The 24,878-nt window shown below is 38.9% G+C and overlaps 1 protein-coding gene and 1 long non-coding RNA gene across 4 annotated transcripts in view; one reads left to right on the top strand and one right to left on the bottom strand.

The window, feature by feature from the left end:
• Positions 1-9,755, bottom strand: part of LOC119868459 — a 161,269-nt gene extending 151,514 nt beyond the window's left edge. The window contains exon 1 of the long non-coding RNA XR_005386368.1: positions 9,264-9,755. This is a non-coding gene — a long non-coding RNA (uncharacterized LOC119868459). The remainder of the gene's footprint in view (positions 1-9,263) is intronic.
• Positions 9,756-9,858: 103 nt separating this feature from the next.
• Positions 9,859-24,878, top strand: part of ZDHHC15 (zinc finger DHHC-type palmitoyltransferase 15) — a 171,381-nt gene continuing 156,361 nt past the window's right edge. For all 3 annotated transcript variants that reach the window (XM_038587751.1, XM_038587752.1, XM_038587753.1), the window contains exon 1: positions 9,859-9,994. In XM_038587751.1, coding sequence (XP_038443679.1) covers positions 9,859-9,994 — 136 coding nt within the window. The remainder of the gene's footprint in view (positions 9,995-24,878) is intronic.

The raw sequence follows: 24,878 nt of genomic DNA, 5'->3' as shown, positions 1-24,878 counted from the left end.
AAAAAAAAGAAATCCCCCTTACTTATATAAAGGAAATCAAAAGAGGTTACCAAAAGACATGTGCACACCCAAATTTATTGCAGCATTATTCAAAATAGCCAAGGTATGAAAACAACTTAAGTGTTAACAGATGCATGGATAATGGATAAAGAAGTAAATAAGACTGGATTTTATATGTATATATATTTTACGTATGTATATATATATAGAGAGAGATAGATACAGATAGATATATACATGTACGTTTATATGAAACATTATTGAATCATGAGACAAAAGTCCTGCCATTTGTAACAAAATGGATGGACCTTGAGGACATTATGCTAAATGAGATAAATCACACAGAAAGACAAATACTGTGTACTATCTCTTATATGTGGAATCTAAAAGAACAGAAATCATAAAAGCAGAGAATAAAATGGTAGCTACCAGAGATTGAGAGTAGGGGATGAGAGAGATGTTTAAGCATACATACTTGCAATTGATAACAAGTTTTAGAAACCTAATATACAATACAGTCATTAGAGAGGACAAAGATATATTATAAATATTAAACTTGCAAAGAGACTAGATTGTAAATGTTCCCACCACTAGAAGAATAATAACTATATGATAGGATAGAGGTATTAGCAATGGCAAACAAGTTGCAATAGCAATGTATCAAATCAATATGTTACACACTTTAGGAGTAGAGGAAGATGGTGGTGGAGAAGGAGAATCCTAGTCTTGCCTCATCCTACAAAAAGAACTGGATAACTGTCAAATCATTCTAAATTCCCAAGAAGTCAACTTGAAGACTGAAACAAACTATACAACTAAAGGGAGAGAAGAGGTCATATCAAAGCAGGTGGTTCAGGAAATATAGAGGCATACTTTGGGGGAGAAATGGGTAATAGGTGCTCTTGAGGGGAGGGAGCTGTGATCACAGAGTAGGGCAAGAGAGGAGTACACAGGGCAATGCACAAGAACATTTCCATAAAAGCCAATGTCTTGGAAAAGGAGAGCAGTTGAATTTGATGAGTTCTTACAAGCAGCAGGGCTTCAAGTTTGGAATTTTAAAGGTCAGCAGATTTGGCCTGGGTAGAGCCCTGAGGGAACTGTCCTGCTCCAGGAGAAAAGGTAGGCAAACACCTGGGGGCAGACAGCACAGAAACAGTGATTTGAAGAGCACCTAGTACAATCCTGGGTGGGTGGGGAGAGATTATTCACTCTTCTTGGAGTACTTCATTGGGAGGCAGCATCCATAGAGATCTCTGGGAAGAAACAAACTGGCTGGTGCCATTTCCCTCCCCCATCCCTCAGCATAACACAGATCCACATGCAGGAAGCAAACCAGTGCCAACACTGACTGCCTAACTAGCTTACACCGAGACCCACCCTGCTGTGCTCTGGCTAGAATGCCCTTCCCAGTCATGCTGGCCTCAGTCCCAATGCAAAAGGCATCTCCCCCAGAGGACAGCACAAACTCCTGACCCCACCACACATCCTAACCAGAGAGTTCTGCAGGGTCTCAGTCCTCATGGAAGTGGTGTCAGGTCTCATTTCACAAGCAGGCCAGAGTACCCCTAGTTAAAACCCACAACAATCAGGCTGGGGACCAAACACTACACACAGCAAGCAAGGAGAGCCTCCACAGATGACTGGCCTGAAGGATAGAGTAGACAAAAGACAATAGCACAGTGCAAACAGTACACATCAGAGACACTCCCTGAAACATCAGGCCCCAGACACTACATGACCTCTTCATAAGGCCATTACTTTCAGGAGCAGGAGACATAATTGGCTTTTCTAACACAAAGAAGGCAGAGACTTAGACAAAATGCCAAGACAGAGGAATTTATCTCAAAATAAAGAACAAGATAAGGCTATGGCCAGAGATGTAAGCAAAACAGGTATAAATAACATGCCTGATGGAGAATTTAAAGCAACAATCATAAGGATACTCACTGGTCTTCAGAAAAAAAAAAAAGAAGAAGACATCAGTGAGACCCTTACCACAGAAATAAAAGAGTTGAAAAAAGAATCAGTCAGAGATGAAAAGTGCAATAAATGAGATTGGAAACAGGCCTCATGCAATGAACAGCAGGCTGGGACAAGCTGAGGAATGAATTAGTGACCTAGAAGACAAAATAATGGAAAATAATAATGCTTAACAAAACAGAGAAAAAAGAATTATGCAAGATGAGAATAGACCTAGCGAACTAAGTGACTCCATCAAATGTAATAACAGTTGTATTATAGGAGTCCCAGAAGAAGAAAAGAGAGAAAAGGGGGCAGCAAATTCATTTGAAGAACTAATAGTTGAAAACTTCCCTAATCTGGGGAAGAAAACAGACATGCACATTCAGGAGACACGGAGAACTCCCATCAAAATCAACAAATGCAGGCCAACACTAAGGCATATTATAATTACATTTGCAAAATATAGTGATAAAGAAAACATCTTAAAAGCAGCAAGACACAAGAAGTCCTTAATTTACAAGGGAAGACCCATAAGGCTAGCTGGAGATTTCTCAACAGAAACTTGGCAAGTCAGAAGGGAGTGGGACGATATATTCAAAGTGCCAAATGGAAAAAAATCTGTGGCCAAGAATACTCTATCCATCAAGAGGAGAGATAAAGAGTTTCCCAGACAAACAAAAACTAAAGGAGTCTGTGACCACTAAACCAGCCCTGCAAGAAATATATTTTTTAAAGATTTACTTATTTATTCATGAGAGAGACACACACACAGAGGCAGAGACAGGCAGAGGGAGAAGCACTCTTGCAAGGAGCCCGATGTAGGACTAGATCCCAGATCCTGGGATCACGCCCTGAGCTGAAGGCAGATGCTCAATCGCTGAGCCACCCAGGCATCCCCCTGCAAGAAATATTAACAGCGTCTCTTTGAGGGCCAAGGAGAGACCAAAAGTGACAAAGACAAGAAAGGATCAGAGAAAAGTCTCCAGAAATTATGGCAAAACAAGTAATGACATGGAAATAAGTACATATTTACTAATAATTACTTTACATGTAAATAGATCAAACACTCCAATCAAAAGACATAGGGTGTCAGAATGGATAAAAAGCAAGACCCACCTATATGCTGACTACAAAAGACTCACTATAGACTTTAAGACACCTGCAGATTGAAGGGTGGGAGGAGAAACATTTATCACACAGAAGATTGTCAAAAGAAAGCCAGAAGCAGTATTATATTGGACAAATTAGACTGTAAATCAAAGACTGTAAAAAAGAGACAAAAAGGGCACCATATATTCATAAAAGGAAAATCCAAGAAGATATAAAAATTATAAATATTTATATATTCCACATGGAAGTGCCCAAATATATAAAACTTTTAATAACTAAGATAAAGGAATTCATTCATAATAATATGATAATAGTAGGGGGAATATAACACCCCACTTAGATTAACGTACAGATTATCTACACAGAAAATTGAGAAGAAATAAATGGCTTTCAATGGCACCCTGGGCTAGATGGACTTAACAAATATGTTCAGAACACTCCAGACTAAAATGGGAGAATACTCATTCTTTCAAATGCACATGGAACATGCTCCAAAATAGGTCACATATTAGGTCACAAAACAGGCCTCAACAAATACAATAAGATTGAAGTCATATATGCATCTTATCTGACCACAACACCATGAAACTAGATGTCAAACACAAGAAAAAATGTGGAAAGACCACAAATACATGGAGGTTAAACAACATGCTACTAAAGATGGGTGGGTCAACCAGGAAATAAAGAAGAAACAACAACAACAACAACAAAATACATGGAAACAAATGAAAATGAAAGCACAGCTGTCCAAACTTTTGGGATTCAGCAAAAGCAATCCTAAGAGGGAAATATATAGCAATGCAGGCCTAATTCAAGAAGTAAGAAAAATCTCAAATAAACAAACTAAATTTTAACCTAAAGGAGCCAGAAAAAGGATGAAAAACAAAGCTTAAAGCCAGTGGAAGGAAATAATGCTTAGAGTAGAAGTAAAAAATACAGAAACTAAACAAAAACAACAATAACAAAAAAAAAAAAATACAACAGATCAGTGAATCCAGGAGCTGATTCTTTGTTTTTTTTTGTTTGTTTGTTTTTTAATTTTTACTTATTTATGATAGTCACAGAGAGAGAGAGAGAGAGGCAGAGACACAGGCAGAGGGAGAAGCAGGCTCCATGCACTGGGAGCCCGATGTGGGATTCGATCCCGGGTCTCCAAGATCGCGCCCTAGGCCGAAGGTAGGCGCCAAACCGCTGCGCCACCTAGGGATCCCATGATTCTTTGAAATTAATAAAACTGATAAACCTCAGGATGCCTGGGTGGCTCAGTGGTTGAGCGGCTGCCTTTGGCTCAGGGTGTGAGATCCCAGGTCTAGTCCCATATCAGGGTCCCTCTGGGGAGCCTGCTTCTCCCTCTGCCTATACGTCTCTCTCTGAGTGTCTCTCATGAATAAAAAAATAAAAAACCTTTTAAAAAACCTGATAAACCTCTAGTCAGATTTATCAAAAAGAAGACAGGACCCAAATGAATAAAATCACAAATGAGAAAGGAGAAAGAACACCTAACACCACAGAAATACAAACTATTATAAAAGAATATTATCAAAATCCATATGCCAACTAACTGGAAAAGATGAAAGAAATAGATAAACTCCTAGAAACATATAAACTACCAAAACTAAAGAAATAGTAAACAGGAATAAATAGAAAACTTGAACAGACTGATAATTAGCAAACGATTCAGTAATCACAAAACTCCCTAGAAACAAAAGGCCAACACAAGATGGCTTCACTGGCAAATTCTACCAAACATTTATTTTTATTTTTTATTTATTTATGATAGTCACACAGAGAGAGAGAGAGAGAGAGAGGCAGAGACACAGGCAGAGGGAGAAGCAGGCTCCATGCACCGGGAGCCCGACGTGGGATTCGATCCCACGTCTCCAGGATCGCGCCCTGGGCCAAAGGCAGGCGCCAAACCGCTGCGCCACCCAGGGATCCCTCTACCAAACGTTTAAAGAAGAGTTAATACGTACTCTTCTTCTCAAACTATTTCAAAAAAAAAATAGAAAAGTAAGGAAAAGATTTATTTCTATGAGGCCAGCGTTGCTCTAATACCAAAACCAATGGAGACATCACTAAACAAAAAAAACTACAGGCCAATATCCCTGATGAACATGAATACAAACATTCTCAATAAAATATTAGCAGACTGAATCCAACAAAGCATTTAAAAAATCATTCACCATGATCAAGTGGGATTTGTTCCTGGGGTACAAGGGTGGCTCAATATTTGCAAATCCCAATATACCACATCAATAAAAGAAAGGACAATAACCACATGATTATTTCAATGGATGCATCAAAAGCATTTTCGAAAATACAACATCCATTCATGATAAAAGCACTCAACAATGTAGGTTTAGAGGGAATATATCTCAACATACTAATGACCATCTATGAAAAACTCACAGCTAACATCATACTCAATGGAGAACAACTGAGAGCTTTTCCTCTACAATCAGGAAGAATACAGGGATGTGTACTCTCACCACTGTTACTTAACAGTACTGGAAGTCCCAGCACAGCAATCAGACATCAGAAAGAAATTTTAAAAAATGTCCAAATCAGCAAGGAAGAAGTCAAACATTCACTATTTGCATTAGATATGATACTCCATCCTGAAAACCCAAGAGTCCAACAATAAACTGGTAGAATTGATACAAGAATTCAGTAAAGTCACATGGTACCAAATCAACATACAGAAATCTGTTTCATTTCTCTACAGCAATAATGAAGCAGCAGAGAGAGAAAATAAGGAATCAATCCCATTTACAATTACACCCAAAATAGTAAGATACCCAGGATTAAACCTAACCAAGAGGTGAAACACCTGTACTCTGAAAACTAGAAAACACTGATGAAAGAAACTGAAGATGACACAAAGAAATGGAAAGACATTCTATGTTCATGGATCAGAAGAACAAATATGTTAAAATGTCTATATTACCCAAACACATCTATACATTTAATGAAATCCCTATCAAAATACCACTAGCATTTTTCACAGAGCTAGAAAAAAACAATCCTAAAATTTGTATGGAATCACAAAAGACCTGAAACAGTGAAAGCAATTTTGAAGAAGAAAAAACTGGAGGTATCACTATTCCAAACTTGAAGTTGTATTACAAAGCTGTACTAATCAAAATAGTATTGTACTGGCACAAAAGTAGACACATAGAACTATAAAACAGAAAACCCAGAAATATACCCACAACTATATGGTCAGCTAATTTTCAACAAAGCAGGGAAGAATATCCGTTAGATAAAAAACAGTCTCTTTAACAAAGGGTGTTTGGAAAACGGAACAACAACATGCAAAAGAATGAAATTGGACCATACTTGCTTACATTATACAAAAAGATAAATTCAAAATGCATTAAAGATCTAAATGTAAGGGGCAGTCTGGGTGGCTCAGAGGCTTAGCGCTGCCTTCAGCCCAGGGCGTGATCCTGGAGACCCGGGATCAAGTCCCACATTGGGCTCCCTGCATGGAGCCTGCTTCTCCCTCTGCCTGTGTCTCTGCCTCTCTCTCTCTCTCTCTCTCTCTCTCTCTCTCTGTGTGTGTCTTTCATAAATAAATAAATAAAATATTTAAGAAAAGACCTAAATGTAGGACCTGAAACCACAAAAATCCTACAAGGGAACATAGGCAGTAACTTTTTTAACATTGTCTGTAGCAACTTCTTTCTAGATATATCTCCTGAGGGAAGGGAAGCCAAAGCAAAAATAAACTATTGGGACTTTATAAAAATAAAAAGTTTCCACACAGCAAAGAAAACAATCAACAAAACTAAAAGGCAACCTACAGAATGGTAGAAGACATTTGTGATGGCATATGTGAATAAAGGGCTGGCATCCCAAATATATAAAGAACTTATGTAGCACCCAAAAAATGAATAATCCAATTAAAAATGGGCAGAAGACATAGACTTTTTTTTTTTTTACAAAAAAAGACATCCAGATGGCCAACAGACACATGAAAAGATGTTCAACACCACTTATTATAAGGAAAATGCAAGTCAAAACTACAGTGAGCTATCACCTCACGCCTGTCAGAATGGCTAAAATCAACAACATAAGAAATAACAGGTGTTTGTGAGGATGTAGAGAAAGGCTAATCCTCTTGTGCATTCTTGTGGGAATGCAAACTGGTATAGGCACTCTGGAAAATATTAGCACATCCTCAAAAAGTTAAAAATAGAAATACCCTAAGATGTAGCAATTACACTAGTAGTTGTTTACTAAAATAATACAAAAATACTAAGTGAGAGACATACACCCCAATGCTTTTAGCAGCAGCATCCATAATAGCTAAATTATGGACACAGCCCACGTGTCCATCAACTGACGAATGAATAAAGATGTGGTGTGTGTGTGTGTGTGTGTATGTATATTATATATATATATATAATATACACACAATAAAATACTAGTAGACTGAATCTGTGTATATATATACGTATATACACAATGGAATATTATTCAGCCATAAAAAATGAAATCTTGCCATTTGCAATGACATGGATGGAGCTAGAGAGTATCATGCAAGGGGAAATGAGTCCATCAGAAATTGACACCTACTATATGGTTTCACTCGTATGTGGAATTTAAGAAACAAAAAAAAATCTCTGTAAAAAAAAAAGAAACAAAACAGAAGAGCAAAGGAAATAAAGAGAGAGAGACAGAGAGGCAAACTACAAAACAGACTCTTAACTAGAGAGAACAAACTTATGGTTACCAGAATGGAGTTGGGAGGGTGGACCGGTTAAATAGGTGATGGAGATTAAGGAGTGTACTGGTTGTGATGAACATCTTGTGTTGTATGGAGGTGCTGAATCACTATATTGTTCACCTGAAACTAATATTACACTATATGTTAACTAACTGAAATGTAAATAAAAACTTTTAAAAATGTACACCTTAAATTTACACAATGTTGTATGTAAAATATATCTCTTGTAAAAATATCAAAAAATGGTAACTATGTGATAATAGTGCATCAATTAGCTTGTCATAATTGTTTCCCACTGTATATACACCTACCAAATGATCACATTATACACCTTAAATATATACAATTTTTATCTGTCAATTATACCACAATAAACATTGTGAAAAATAATATTTAAATATAGATGTCTGAACCTAGGACTCAAATAATTAATTGGGCTATTAAAATAAATATAGACTGAAAGGAGTCTGTGTTTCACTACATCATTAATTTAGTAATAACCATGAAGTTAATCTGAAAAAAAAAACAAGAAAGCTCTTATCACTTCAGGAAATTACTGCATATATAACCATAAATAAAGAATAGAGCACAACCCTGTTGAAATCCTTGTTCCCAATACAGAATGTAAATAAATAAATAACTAAATAACTAAATAACTAAATAAATATAAATAAAATATGGGTCTCAGCAAAATCACAAATTTCTGCATGTCATAGACCTTTATAAATCATTAAACAGTGAGTTTTAAATCCATAAATGTCAAAATCTTACTATACTTCCATTATTATACTTGTGTCATTGAACATCTAACCCCTGATGAGGACACGAGCTTCATGGGGATAGGCCTCTTGTTTCTTCATCCTTTTTATACCAAAGTTGACCTACACAAAGCAACCAGCCCAAAAACATTTGTTGAATTAAATTGCTTCCTAATTGGTCTGCTTCCAGGCCATCCTCCTCTCCCAAATCCTGCCAGTTCTTTTACAAAAATACATCTCTGCTAATGTCATTCCATTGTCCCAAACCTTTAATGGCTGTTCATAGTAATCTGTTTTAAAGGATTATGTCCACATACCCTGGCAGGGCATTTAAGGACCTTCACACTGTTCTCTCAGTCTATATATTCCCAGTCTCAGTCCCAGCCTCTCCTTTTCACACACCCTCTCAAGCCATATTAGTTGTTCCTTGAACGCTTTTGGATTTTTGTGACTCTGTGCCTTTCCAAACGCTGTTTCCTCTGAATGATCCTTTCCCTCTAGTCTGCCTAGCAAACATTTACTATTAAATAAACATCAGTTTAAATTTGACTACCTTTGTTATCTGTCCATGACTTCTCACAGAATTCACGTCCCCTTCATTTGTCTTTCTCAGCCAATAGGTTTATTCTGAAAGTGAACGAAGCTAAACTTGGGGTAAGGGGAGAGAGAAGGAAGGAGGAAACGCCTGTGAATGGACTTACCTAAGCAGTGATTGCAGCACTATGCGTTAAAGCATATTTTTCAAGCAGCAGTGGGAGGACGGGGTTAGGTAACCTTTTAGTCTTAAGAGGCTCGGGCTGTCATCTTTCGCACAGCGTGTTCGTGTGCTCTTGTGTTTATGTTGAGTGGGGAAACAGAGAGACAAAAAACAGAAAGAGAGATCAGAAAAGAGATGGGGGGGGACGCAGTGCGGTAAAAGCACAATAGGCGGACCCAAATTTCTTCTGCTTCACCGTTTGCACGGGTTCAGCTCTGCATCTAGGGCTGTAGCATGGAGGTGGAAGGAGAGGAAAAGGGAGGGACTGCACTCCCTCTGAGTGTGCACAGCCTCGGCTGCCGGGCGGATCACCTTCCGCTCCAACTGGGCCAGTTCCTCCCCGCCATGACTCATGCTTATTGTGCCGGGCCGAGCTCACTCTGCCCTGCAGTCTTACAGGTGGTTTTGGCTTGGGGAGACAGTTCCCGCCAGGCTAGGCAGTGGAGCGCCGCACAGCGCGCCTTCTTGCCTCCCAGCTGCCTGCCAGGCAGTTCCGACCCAGCGCCAGCAGGCCTGCTCGGTCGATCTTCGATCCAAAGATGCGGCGGGGCTGGAAGATGGCTCTGTCCGGGGGGCTGCGGTGCTGCCGCCGACTACTTTCCTGGGTGCCAGTGCTCGTTATTGTCCTCGTTGTGCTTTGGTCCTACTATGCCTACGTCTTTGAACTCTGCCTGGGTAAGTGGAGCTGGTCACCTAAGATGGGGATATTATGCTCCAGCGTAATTGTCTGTCCTACCCTTCACATTGGTGTCCCTCTCCCCCGCGTTTTTAGCCCTCACACTGCAGGGTTTGTTTTGTTTTCTTTCTTTGTTGGTTTGCTTGTGGGGAGGGGGTTGTTCGTTTTTTCTGAGCTCTCTGGAGACCTCCGCATCTCCAACCTCTGTCTTCTCACATATTTCTTCACAATCTTCCAGTGAGGGTCCCACCATGTCGCCATCACTTCTCACTGAGAGTTTTTTACATTATTCCCTGGCCTTATCCACAAGAATCTCCTGGCTCTTTCCACCAGAACCCCCTTTTTCGCATACAGGACAAGCACTTGTGCCTGGTGTTCTCGTTCTGGGGGCTCCCACCCTACAGAATTGAGGAAACAACACACCCTGTATCGCTAAACTGCTTACACTGTGAATCCCATCCATGCATCCAACTAGGAGCCCCACATTTTCGCATTCCCTCCTACTAAAGAATCCCAAAATATGTCCTGTACTGTCTTACTGGTTCTCGTTTTTCCAATACTGGAATTCATCCTTTTTCCATGATCCTCTCAACTGGCTGAAGTGCTTCATATCTTCTTCAACTTAGAATCATCCCACAGTATGTCTTGCTTTACCCTACTGGGTCACCCCTTTTCACAAAGTGAAAATGGGCCCTTTATTCTCTTTCCCTGTGGGCTTTACTATTTTGTCATCTTCTCCAATGGAATGAGAGTCCTACAATACATCTTGTCCTGTCCCCTCACATTAGAGACCCTGATTTTATCATACTGGGGTTCCCTTTAGTCTTCTAGTTTCCTGCTTTGAGGATTATTCACTCCTTTCCATTAGGGTCCCCACATTATTTTCTCACACTTCATACTAGGCACCCTGCTTTTATCACAACATGGTCATACTTTGTCCACTGTCTTCTCACATTAGTGTCCTCTTTACCCTCCCATAAGAGTTTGCATAATCTCTCATATCCCTCCAGTACCACTACTTTTCTAATGATACTTCCCTCTTGTTATCTTTTTTGAAAACTACTCCCACCTCCTTTCCATCTGTCTATTATTGTTAACCACACATTTTACCATCCTGTTTCTCTAGGTTTTTATTATTAGTATTATTTTATCTTACTTACCTCTAGGGTTGTCCTTGTCTTCTGTCTTCTCAAACTAGGAAAACACCATCCTTTTCTACTGGGATTTCTAATATTTCCTTCCCAGTCCCATAAGAGCCTCATTTTTTTTAAAGATTTTATTTATTTATTCATGAGAGACACAGAGACAGAGAGAGAGAGAGAGAGAGGCAGAGACATAGGCAGAGGGAGAAGCAGGCTCCCTGAGGGGATCCCGATGCAGGACTCGATCCCAGAACCCTAGGATCACATCCTGAGCCAAAGGCAGACGCTCAACTGCTGAGCCACCCAGGCGTCCCAGGAACCTCATTTCTTGTCCCATTTCATCAGACCACCCCTTCTATAAATCTAGAGTCTCCTCTTATACCCTGTCATGTCACATTATGGAGCATTCCAACCCCCCCTTATCTGTAAAATGGTTCCCACAATATATTTTATGCTTCCAAACTCAGAATTCCACAGTATTTCCTGACACAAACTTCAACATCCTATCTTTTATGTTCCTCAATTGTATTACCCCAGTCACCTAACCTTATCACTAATGGTTTTATAGTGTTCTTGTAAATTTACAATGGAGTTTTCATATTATATCCTGTCTCCTCGCAACAGATGTTCTGTTTTTATCACAGTGAGAATTCTCCTTGCCTCTGTCCTCTCACATTGAAGAATTTCAAACTCTTCTCAAAGGAGATTCACTAATAGTTATTGTCACTTCAGTATTAGAAATTACACTTCTTTTATTTATTCATGAGACACACACACACACAGAGAGAGAGAGAGAGAGAGAGAGAGGCAGAGACATAGGCAGAGGGAGAAGCAAGCTCCATGCAGGGAGCCTGTTGTGGGACTCGATCCTGGGACTCCAGGATCACACCCTGAGCCGAAGGCAGATGCTTAACTGCTGAGCCACCCAGGCGTCCTGAGAAATTCTACTTCTACCACCTTTTAAACTTTTGTCCTGCAATGATCCCCATTAATTCAGTATGAAGTTCCAGCATATTTCTAGTCCCCTTACATTAGGACTCTTATTTTTCCCATTGGTGATCCATGTACTGCCAACTCCTTCCACGATAACTTTATTTCTTTATACTGGGTTCTTATCATCTTAAAAATTACAGTTCAGGTGCCGTTTTCTCCAACCCCAGGACCTGACCCTTCTTACTACTTAGGAAGTTACTACTAAGGAAGATCTTACAACTTCCTTCCTTATATATTTGACACAGCAATAGTTTACTCCAATTAGGTGGACATTAAGTAGGGAGCCAGGAGATGGCTTTGTTTTCCAATATAGAAATTTCTTCTAATTAACTATGCGTGAGAGTTTGAATTATCCACATCTCCTTAGATTTATTATAGAAAATGTAGAGAGATGTTATAAATAAATTCATTAGTAGCCTTTATAGATGCAAATTTAGGCTGTATTTCTTTTTATCTCAACCTTTATTTCTACCTTTACCTCAACAATATACCTCAGCTTTATCGATGAGTATTACATGGACCATGCAATGATTAGAAAGTTTTATTATTCTCAGACTTCACCACTTTGCCCTTTTGAATGACTGATTAAAGGATTAAAAGGTCACCTCCATTATTATACTATGGATTTTGCTTCTTAGGATCAATGCCATCTTGTAAACACTACTAAGCATATTTTACAATTTTGCAGTACTGACTTATGTGAGCTTTGTCAAGCATTCAATTGAAAACTTAATAATGATAATGTCTAATACTTACATGGTGCTTAATTTGTTCTAGGCCATGTTCTAAGTACTGCAGATATATTAGTTCTCCCTATATTAAATCACTTAATCCTCACAATAACCATATAAAATAGGTACCCATTTTACAGATGTGCAAACTGAGGGATGGGTCAAGTTAGAATTAGTGAAAATAATCAAAGGAAGCTTAGAGTTTTTTTTATTTTCAGAGCACTTGCTATATGCCAGGCACTGTTTTAAGTGTCACACACATATACACCCACACAAACATAACCCTCATAACAACCTTATAAGGTACATGTCCATTTTAAAGACAAGAAACAGGCAAAGACAGATGAAGAAGGTTGCCTAGGGTCATAGAGCTAGTAAATGGCCTACCTTGGATGCCAACCTAGGCAGTATGGTTCCATAGTCCATGCTTTAGCCCCCACAATGTCGAAACTCTCTGCCTTCTATCAGCCAATACAGAAGCAAAATCTTGTGAATAACAGGCCAAATGCAGCCTGCAGATGTATTTCATTTGGCCTGCACAGTGTTTTCATTTTGTATCAGTTGCCATTATTTAAAAGCCGGGAGAGTAAGGTAGCCTTGACTTCCAATTCTGGCTCTGCCTTCATTCTGTCATCTTCATTTTACAATCTTTTGAAATGTTGCTTTCAGAGGTTAAATCACATTTTCCCAAGTCACTTGTTTAGTAAATATTAGAGAATTGAGCATCGAGGCTGCCTGAAATGAAAACAACACAACCAAATGAACAGATTCAAATTTTAATATGACTCAAAAGGTAATATTAAGGACCTAACTTCTTTCTAGAAATAAACCTGGTATCTTTATATGTAATTTCATGTTAGAACTGAAGCTAAAAATGATATTGTTGTCTTATAATTCTGTCTGATAAAGCTTGAATTCTGCCACTTACTGACTAGGAGATCTGGGGCAAGTTACCTAATCTTTATCAACCAAGGTTGCCTAACATGGTGCCTTGCTTATATGGTTGTTCACTCATACCACAAATACTTGCTTAGCACCTACTATATGCCAGTTAGAACATTGTTGTTGTGAGATAATGTAAAGCATTTGTGTGTCTTTTTTTGAAAAATGTCTATTTATATCTTTTGCCTATTTTTAACTAAATTATTTGTTTTCTCGGTGTTAAGTTTTATAAGTTCTATACATTTTGGGTACTAATCCATTATCAGATAGGTCATTTGCAACTGTCTTTACCCTTTCTGTAGGTTGTCTTTTACATTTGTTGGCTTTACTTTGCGGTGCAGTAGCTTTTCATCTTGATAAAGTCCCAGTAGTTTGTTTTTACTTTTGTTTCCCTTGCATTCATAGCTGTGTCTTGCAAGAAGTTGCTATGGCCTAGTTCAAAGAGATTATTGCCTGTCATCTCTTCTAGGATTTTGATAGAGTCTTGTCTCACGCTTAGATCTTTCAACCATTTTGAGTTTATCTTTGTGTATGGTGTAACAGAATGGTACAGTTTAATTCTTCTGTATGTGGCTGTCCAATTTTCCCAACACAATTTGTTGAAGAAACTGTCTTTTTTCCCCAGTGGATATTCTTTCCTGCTTTGTTGAAGATGAGTTGACCATAGAGTTGAGGGTCCATTTCTGGGTTCTCTATTCTGTTCCATTGATCTATGTGTTTTTGTGCTAGTACCATACTGTCTTGAAGATCACAGCTTTGTTTTAGAGCTTGAGGTCAGGCATCGTGATGCATCCAGCTTTAGTTTTCGTTGTCAACATTCCTCTGGCTATTCCAGGTCTTATCTTGTTCCAAACAAATCTTAGGATTATTTGTTCCAACTCTGTGAAGAAAGTCCATGGTATTTTGATAGGGATTGCATTGAATGTGTAAATTACTCTGGGTAGCAAGACATTTTCAGAATATTTATTCTTCCAATTCTAGAGGATGGAATGTTTTTCCATCCCTTAGTGTCTTCCTCAATTTCTTTCATAAGTATTCTGTAGGATTTAGAGCACAGATTCTTTACCTCTTGGGTTAGGTTTATTTCTAGGTATCTTATGGAATTGGGTGCAATTGTAAAATGGATTGATTACTTAATTTCTCTTTCTTTGGTCTCATTGTTAGTGTATAGAAATGCCACTGATTTCTGGGCATTGACTTTGTATCCTGCCACACTGCCAAATTGCTGTATGAGTTTGAGCAATCTTGGGGTGGAGTTTTTTTTGTGTGTGTTTTCCGAATACAGTACCATGTCATCCTTGAAGAAGCAGAGTTTGACTTCTTCTTTGCCAATTTGAATGCCTTTTATTTCTTTTTGTTGCCTGATTGTTGAGGCTAGGACATCTAAAACTATGTTGAATAGCAGTGGTGAGAGTGGACATCCCTGTTGTGTTCCTGATTTTAGGGGAAAGGCTCTTAGTTTTTCCTCATTGAGGATGATATTTGCTGTGGGCTTTTCATAGATGGCTTTTAAGATGCTGAGGAATGTTCCCTCTATCCCTACACTCTGAAGTGTTTTGATAAGGAATGGATGCTGTATTTTGTCAAATGCTTTCTCTGCGTCTATTGAGAGGATTAAATGGTTCTTGTTTTTTCTCTTGTTGATATGATCTATCATGTTGATTACTTTACGAGTGTTGAACCAGCCTTGCATCCCAGGGATAAATCCTTATTGGTCATGGTGAATAATCTTAATGTACTGCTGGATCCTATTGGCTAGTATCTTGTTGAGAATTTTTGCATGTGTGTTCATCAGGGATCTTGGTCTATAATTCTCCTTTTTGGTGGTTTCTCTCTATGGTTTTGGGATCAGGGTGATTCTGACCTCATAGAACAAGATTGGAAGTACTCCTTCCATTTCTATTCTTTGAAACAGTTTTAGTAGAATAGGTATTATTACTTCTTTAAGTGTTTCTTAGAATTCCCCTGGAAAGCCATCTGGCCCTGGACTTTTGTTTCTTGGGAGGTTTTTTATGACTGCTTAAATTTCCTCAAGGTTATCGGCCTCTTCAGGTTTTCTATTTCTTCTTGTTTCAGTTTGGGTAATTTGTAGGTTTCCGGAAATGCATCCATTTCTTCTAGATTGCCTAATTTGTTGGCATATCATTGCTCATAATGTTTTTTAAATCATTTGTATTTCCTTCGTATTGGTTCTGATCTCTCCTCTTTCATTCATGATTTTATTAATTTGGGTCTTGTTTCTTTTTAATAAGTCTTGCTAATGGTTTACCTATTTTAGTAATCCTTTCAAAGAGTCATCTCCTGGTTTCTTTGATTTGTTCTACAGTTCTTCTGGTCTCTGTTTCATTGAGTTCTGCTCTAATCATTATTATCTCTCTTCTTCTGCTTGGTTTAGGCTTCTTTGCTTGTCTTTCTCCAGCTCCTTTAGATACCTGTGTATTTCAGATTTTTTCCAATTTTTTGAGGGAGGCTTATATTGAGATATATTTCCCTCTTAGGACCATTTTACTGTATCCCAAGGATTTTGAGCAGTTATACTTTCATTTTCATTAGTTTTGATGAACCTTTTTAATTCTTCTCTAATATCCCAGTTGACCCATTCATCTTTTAGTAAGATGCTCTTTAACCTCCATGTGTTTGAGTTCCAAATTTTTTGTGATTGAGTTTGAGTTTCAAAGCATTGTGGTCTAAATATGCAAGAAATAATCTCAATCTTTTGTTATTGATTGAGACCTGATTGTGACCCAGTATGTGGTCTATTCTGGAGAGAGTTCCATGTGCACTTGAGAAGAACATGTATTCAGTTGCATTAGAATGGAATGTTCTGTATATATCTGTGAAATTCATTTGATCCACAGTGTCATTCAAGACCCTTGTTTATTTGGTGATCTTCTGCTTAGAAGATCTGTCCTTTGCTGAGAGTGGAGTTTTGAAATCTCCTACTATTAATGTATTAATATCTATGTGTCTCTTTACTTTGGTTATTTTTTTAAAGAGTTTGTTTATTCATGAGCGACATAGAGAGAGAGAAGCAAAGACATAGACAGAGGGAGACGCAGGCTCCATGCAGGGTGCCCAACGTGGGACTCGATCCCAGGACTCCAGGATCATGGCCTGTGCCGAGGGCAGGCACTAAACCACTGAGTCACCCAAAGATCCCTACTTTGGTTATTAATTGATTGATATAATTGGCTGCTCTGACATTTTGGGCATAAATATTCATAATTGTTAGGTTTTCTTCTTGGATAGACTAAGTATGATGAAGTGTCCCTCTTCATCCCTTAGTACAGTCATTGTTTTAAATTCTAATTTTTCTGATATGAGGATTGCTACTCCAGCTTTCTTTGAAGGACAAGTTGCATGTTAAATGGTTTTCCACCCCCTCATTTTCAGGCTGAAGGTGTCCTTAGGTCTAACATGAGTCCCTTGGGCAGCCCAGGTGTCTCAGCAGTTTAGCACTGCCTTCACCCAGGGCCTGATCCTGGAGACCCGAGATCAAGTCCCATGTCAGGCTCCCTGCATGGAGCCTGCTTCTCCCTCTGCCTGTGTCTCTGCCTCTCTCTCTCTCTCTCTCTCTCTCATGAATAAATAAATAAAATCTAAAATAAAATAAAATAAAATAAATAAAATAAAATAATAAAAAATAAAATAATAAAATAAAATAATAAAATAAAATAAAATAAAATAAAATAAAATAAAATAAAAAATAAGTCTCTTGTAGACAGCATATAGATGGGTCTTGCTTTTTTTATCCAGTCTGAAGCCCTGTGTCTTTTGATGGGATCATTTAGCCCATTCATGTTCAGGATAAATATTAAAAGGTGTGAATTTAGTGTCATAGTATAACCTACAGATTCCCTGTTTCTGCAGATTATTTCTTTGGGCTCCCTTTTTTTCTTACAGGGTCCCCCTTATTATTTCTTGCAGAGCTTGTTTGGTGGTTACATATTATTTCAGTTTCTGCCTATCCTGGAAGCTCTTTATCTCTCCTATTCTGAATGACAGCCTTGCATAATAATGTATCCTTGGCTGCATGTTTTTCTCGTTTAGTACCCTAAATATATCATGCCAGCCCTTTCTGGCCTGGCATGTCTCTGTGGAGAGGTCTGCAGTTAATCTGGTATTTCTCCCCATATAAGTTAAGAATCTCTTGCCTTGAGCTGCTTTTAGGTTTTGTTCTTCATCTTTGAGATTCGCAAGCTCCATTATTATATGTTGGGGTGTTGATTGATTTTTGTTGATTTTGCAAGTGGGGGTTCCTCCTGGATCTGAGTTCCTGTTTCCTTCCCCAGAGTAAGGAACTTCTCGGCTATGATTTGTTTAAATATACTTTTTGGTTCTTCTCTCTCTCTCTCTCTCTCTCTCTCAGTCTTTCTCTCTCTCTCTCCCTCTCTCCATCCTCTGGAATCCCAAAATGATCAACATTATTCTTTCTCAAACCTTCACTTTTTTCTCGGAGCCTCTCCTCATGGGCTCGTAATTGTTTTTCTCTTTTTTTCCCTCAGCTTCCTTCCTTTCCAACTTTTCTTTTATGTGACTCTCTCTCGTGCCTCATTTCACCTATCAAAGCATCCGGTTTAGACTGCATCTCAGTTAATGTATTTTTAATTTAGCTCTCAATTCTGCAGAAAGAGCATCTCTAGAGTGTTTTATGCTTTTTTTAAGAGCCACCAGTAATTCTATAATTGTACTCCTGAATTGTACCTCTGACATGTTACTTAAATCCACATCCATTAGATCTGTGGCAGAGAATATTACCTCTGGTTCTTTCTTATGTGGTGATTTCTTCCTTCTAGTCATTTTGTGCAGTGCAGAATGCCTGTATGAGCAAGCAGAGTAAAAAATACCATCCACTGGGGGGATCCCTGTGTGTTTCAGTGCTTTAGCACCTGCCTTCAGCCCAGGGCATGATCCTGGAGTCCCAAGATCGAGTCCCACATTGGGCTCCCTGCATGGAGCCTGCCTCTCCCTCTGCCTGTGTCTCTGCCTCTCTCTCTTTGTCTCTCATAAATAAATAAAATCTTTAAAAAAATACCATCCACGACCTAAGTAAAATATACCCAAGACAATTCCAAATAGGTCAGGGACCAGAAAATAAAAGGAAAAGAAAAAAAAAGATCACAAAAGTGAAAAACAAATGAAAAAAAATAGTAGAAATTTTTAAAAACACTGGGAGGATGTGGTGGGGGAGAGATAATATAGTCTTACAGAGTGGACCAAGACGGTGGTCCTCTTGGTTCTGAGTGTATTTTGGTCTTATGTTAGAAGGTGCTAAATCTCTTATTTACATAAACAGAAAAACTTATAGAGAGAAACAACAGCAGAAACAAAAACAAGAAGTCAAAAAAAGGGGGCAGCATGGGAAGGAAGAGAAAATATAATCTCAAAGAGTGGATTAACATGGTGCTCCACTTGGTTCTGAGTTTATTTTGGTCCGTGTGTTAGAATATACTAAATTGCAAAATTATAAAACAAAACAAGACCAAAAAAATCCCATAACGTTTATCTACAAAAATTAAATTGAATATATTGAAAGAAGTGAAAAATGTAGAATATATCCCATGATATACATACATATACATGGGATATGTACATATACATATGTACATATACATATACATATCATGTATGTATGATATACATACATGATATATTTACAATTACATGAGATGTAATTGTAAATATATGAAAGTCAAAAAGGAAAAAAGTTAAAAAAGGAAGAGTTGATAAAATATTTTAGTTAAGACAGGAATAAAGAAATAATATTGCAAATTTTTAACCTGAAAGATAAACGTATCATAAGGAAAAAAACCTTGATTTCTAGAGACTATTTTCCCCCAGTCCTGGAGCTTTCCAGTGCTACTTAGTCAGTAACCTAGCTTTCTCCTGTTTTTCCAGCTGATCTTCTGGTGGAAGGGCCTGCTGAGCTGATTCTCAGGTGTCTGTGCCTGGGCGGAAATGCCCCATTCCTTGCCAGGTGGTTTGGCTCAGTTGGAACTGTTTGTCCTGTGAGGTCTTTGTTCCCTAGAGTCCATACCTCTCCATGGTGAAAGGAGAAAAAAAGTTTTCGTGGTCATATCTGTAGCCCCAGAACTTAGAGCTCTGAGCAGGTACCAAAATCCAGTCTTTTTTTTTTTTTTCCAAAATCCAGTCTTTTGTGCACACTGGCACAGATCCTCCTATGGGCAGGAATGGGGGCACTAGTTCCTACAAATTGAAGGGGGCCAGGTGGTGGGAAAGCTTTTGACATCTTGTGAGCTCCCCAGCTCTGCCTCTCCTGGAAGAAATGGAAGATAGTCTGCTCTGTCTGCCACCAGAACCTGGGGCAGAGAGTGTTCTGCTGCTAGACTGTAGAGCAGGTCCAACTCTCCCAGATGCCCGGAGGGTTGCTGCATTCCAGTTCTTTACTGAGACCTACGACAACATGGGTCCCATGATACCATCATTGTTGGCAGTTTATGGCACAAGGTGAGCTTTCTCCCGGGCACCCATATTCTTACTGTATCTCTGGGCATATTGAGACTTCACTACCCATCCTGCAATTCTGCCCTATTTCACTACTGAGGATTTTTCAAGCAGGGAAGACTCTCTCAGGAACAGATTTCTAAAGGTCTCGATTGTGTGTGGTACCACTTTCCTGTAGCAGCTTACAAAGGCTCCCCGCCTCTGCTATTTATCTTCCGATATAACCCCCCCCCCCCGTTTCTTCCCTGCACTCCTACCTTGTAACAAGCGAACACTTTTCTCTCTGTAGCATTCCAGCTGTTCTCTCTTAACTTCTCAGGTTGAATTCTTAGGTGTTCAGGATGGTTTCAAAGTTATCTAGGTAAATTTTCAGGACCAGATGAAACGAGGAGCCCTACTCTTTTGCAATCTTGCTGCCTCCTCTAATTTCCTTATATTTTAAATGTTATTGATTTCATTGTTATTCATTTCTAGTTTAATTCCTTTGTATCAGGGATCCCTAGGTGGCACAGCGGTTTGGCGCCTGCCTTTGGCCCAGGGCGCGATCCTGGAGACCCAGGATCGAATCCCACATCGGGCTCCCGGTGCATGGAGCCTGCTTCTCCCTCTGCCTGTGTCTCTGCCTCTCTCTCTCTCTCTCTCTCTATGACTATCATAGATAAATAAAAATTTAAAAAAAAGAAAAAGTAATTCCTTTGTATCAGAAAAGAAGCTTTGAATGATTTCAAACTTTTAAATTTATTTAGATTTGTTTTTTAGTCTAATATGGTGTATAATGTATAATGTTCCATGTATATTTGAGAAGAACGTATATTCTTTTGTTATTGAGTTTAGTGTTCTACATATGTCTGTTAGATGAATTGTTTTATAGTGTTGTTCATGTCCTCTGTTTTCTTTTTTTTCTAATTAAAAAAAATTTTTTATTGGAGTTCAATTTGCCAACATATACCATAACACCCAGTGCTCATCCCGCAAAGTGCCCCCCTCAGTGCCCATCACCCAGTCGCCCCAACCCCCAGCCCACCTCCCCTTCCACTACCCCTTGTTCATTTCCCAGAGTCAGGTGTCCCATGTTTTGTCACCCTCAATGATATTTTCACTCCTTTCCCTTTATTCCCTTTCACGAATTTTTATATTCCCCAAATGAATGAGACCATATAATATTTGTCCTTTTCCGATTCACTTATTTCACTCAGCATAATACCCCCCACCTCCCTCCACGTCGAAGCAAATGGTGGGTATTTGTTGTTTCTAATGGCTGGGTAATATTCCATATTGCATACATAGACCACATCTTTATCTTTCGATGGACACAGAGGCTCCTTCCACAGTTTGGCTATTGTGCGCATTGCTGCTATAAACATTGGTGTGCAGGTGTCCCGCTGTTTCACTGCATCTGTATCTTTGGGGTAAATCCCCAGCAGTGCAGTTGATGGGTAGTGGGGCAGTTCTATTTTTAACTCTCTGAGGAACCTCCACACAGTTTTCCAGAGTGGCTGTACCAGTTCACATTCCCAGCAACACTGCAAGAGGGTTCCCCTTTCTCCACATCCTCTCCAACATTTGTTGTTTCCTGCCTTGTTAATGTTCCCCATTCTCACTGGTGTGAGGTGGTATCTCATTGTGGTTTGGATTTGTATTTCCCTGATGGCAAGTGATGCAGAGCATTTTCTCATGTGATTCTTGGCCATGTCTATGTATTCCTCTGTGAAATTTCTCTTCATGTCTTCTGCCCATTTCATGATTGGATTGTTTCTTTCTTTGCTGTTGAGTTTAATAAGTTCTTTATACATCTTGGATACTAGCCCTTTATCTGATAGGTTATTTACAAATATCTTCTCCCATTCTGTAGGTTGTCTTTTAGTTTTGTGGACTGTTTCTTTTGCTGTGCAGAAGCTTTTTATATTGATGAAGTCCCAATAATTCATTTTTGCTTTTGTTTCTCTTGCTTTCATGGATGTATCTTGCAAAAAGTTACTGTGGCCAAGTTCAAAAAGGGTGTTGCCTGGGTTCTCCACTATGATTTTGAGGATTCTTGTCTCACATTTAGATCTTTCATCCATCTTTAGTTTATCCTTGTGTATGGTGTAAGAGAATGGTCTAGTTTCATTCTGCTATATGTGGATGTCCAATTTTACCAGCACCATCTATTGAAGAGACTCTCTTTTTTCCAGTGGATAGCCTATCCTCCTTTGTGGAATATTAGTTGATGATAAAGTTGAGGGTCCACTTCTGGATTCTCTATTCTGTTCCATTGATCTATGTGTCTGTTATTGTGCCAGTACCACACTGTCTTGATGATCACAGCTTTGTAGTACAACCCAAAATCTGGCATTGTGATGCCCCCAGCTATAGTTTTCTTTTCTTTTTTTTTTTAATTTTTATTTATTTATGATAGTCACAGAGAGAGAGAGAGAGAGAGAGAGAGAGAGAGAGGCAAAGACACAGGCAGAGGGAGAAGCAGGCTCCATGCACCGGGAGCCCGATGTGGGATTCGATCCCGGGTCTCCAGGATCGCCCCTGGGCCAAAGGCAGGCGCCAAACCGCTGCGCCACCCAGGGATCCCATAGTTTTCTTTTTTAATATTCCCCTGGCTATTCGGGGTCTTTTCTGATTCCACATAAATCTTAAGATAATTTTTTCCAGGCCTCTGAAGAAAGTCCATGTTCATCAGGGATATTGGTCTGTAATTCTCCTTTTTGGTGGGGTCTTTGTCTGGTTTTTGAATTAAGGTGATGCTGGCCTCATAGAATGAGTTTGGAAGTATTCCCACTCTTTCTATCCTTCGAAACAGGTTTAGTAGAATAAGTATGGTTTCTTCTTTAAATGTTTGATAGAATTCCCCTGGGAAGCCATCTGGTCCTGGACTTTTGTGTCTTGGGAGGTCTGTGACTGCTTCAGTTTCCTCACTGGTTATTGATCTGTTCAGGTTTTCTATTTCTTCCTGTTCTAATTTTGGTACTTTGTGGTTTTCCAGAAATACATCCATTTCTTCTAAATTGTCTAATTTATTGGCATATAGCTGCTCAAAATATATTTTTAAAATCGTTTGTATATCCTTGATATTTGTTGTGATCTTTCCTTTTTCATTCATGATTTTATTAATTTGAGTCTCTTTTGTTTTTAATAAGGCTGGCTAATGATTTATCTCTCTTATTGTTTCAAAGAACCAACTCCTAGTTTCGTTGATCTGTTCTACAGTTCCTCTGGTCTCTGTTTATTTGAGTTCTGCTGGAATCTTTATTAACTCTTCTTCTGCTTGGTGTAGATTTTATATGCTATTTTTTCTACAGTTCCTTTAGGTGCGAGTTTAGCTTGTGTATTTGAATTTTTTCTGGTTTTTTGATGGATGCTTTTATTGTGATGATTTACCACTTAGGACAGGCTTTGCTGTATCTCAAAGATTTTGAACGGTTGTATCTTCAATTTTATTAGTTTCCATGACTGTTTTTAATTCTTTTGTAATTTTGTGGTTGACCCATTCATCTTTTAGCAAGACACTCCTTAACCTCTAGGTGTTTCAGTTTCTTGCAAATTTCTTCTTGTGATTGCATTCAAGTTTCAAAGCATATCGTCTGAAAATATGCAGGGGACAATCCCAATCTTTTGGTATCGGTTCAGACCTGATTTGTGACTCAGTATGTGGTCTATTCTGGAGAAATTTCCATGTGCACTTGAGAAGAATGTGTATTCAGTTGCGTTTGGATATAAAGTTCTGTAAATATCTGTGAAATCCATCTGTTCCAGTGTGTCATTTGAAGCTCTTGTTTCTTTGGAGATGTTGTGCTTAGAGATCTGTCGATTGTAGAAAGCGCTGTGTTCAAGTCACCAAGTGTATTATTATCTAAGTATGTCTTAACTTTGCTTATTAATTGATTGATATACTCGGCAGCTCCCACATTTGGGGCATAAATATTCATGATTCTTAGGTCCTCCCGTTGGATAGATCCCTTAAGTATGATAGAGTTTCCCTCTTCATCTCTTACTATACAGTCTTTGAGATAAACTTTAATTTATCTCATATGAGGATGTCTACCCCTGCTTTCTTTTGAGGACTATTTGAATGGTAAATGGTTCTCCAACCTTTTATTTTCAGGCTGTAGGTGTCCTTACGTCTAAAATGAGTCTCTTGTAGACAGCAAATACATGGGTCATGCTTTTTTATCCTGTCTGAAACTCTGTGCCTTTTGATGGGGTCATTAAGCCCATTCATGTTCAGAGTTACTATTGAAAGATAGGAATTTAGGGTCATCATGATACCTATTCAGTCCCTGTTTTTGTGGATTGTTTCCTTGGACTTCCTCTTTCTTTTACAGAGTCCCCCTTAATATTTCTTGCAGAACTGGTTTGGTGGTCACATATTCTTTCAGTTTCTGCCTATCTTGGAAGCTCTTTTTTTAAAATTTTTATTTATTTATGATAGTCACAGAGAGAGAGAGGCAGAGACACAGGCAGAGGGAGAAGCAGGCTCCATGCACCGGGTGCCCGACGTGGGATTCGATCCCGGGTCTCCAGGATCGTGCCCTGGGCCAAAGGCAGGCGCCAAACCACTGCACCACCCAGGGATCCCCTCTTGGAAGCTCTTTATCTCTCCTTCTTTTCTGAATGAG

This window comes from Canis lupus, chromosome X (genome assembly GCF_011100685.1).
Source record: "Canis lupus familiaris isolate Mischka breed German Shepherd chromosome X, alternate assembly UU_Cfam_GSD_1.0, whole genome shotgun sequence".
In the NCBI taxonomy this organism is placed as follows: Eukaryota; Metazoa; Chordata; class Mammalia; order Carnivora; family Canidae; genus Canis; species Canis lupus.
The sequence above is the reverse complement of the archived record's forward strand: the minus strand, read 5'-3'. Positions and strand labels throughout refer to the sequence as shown.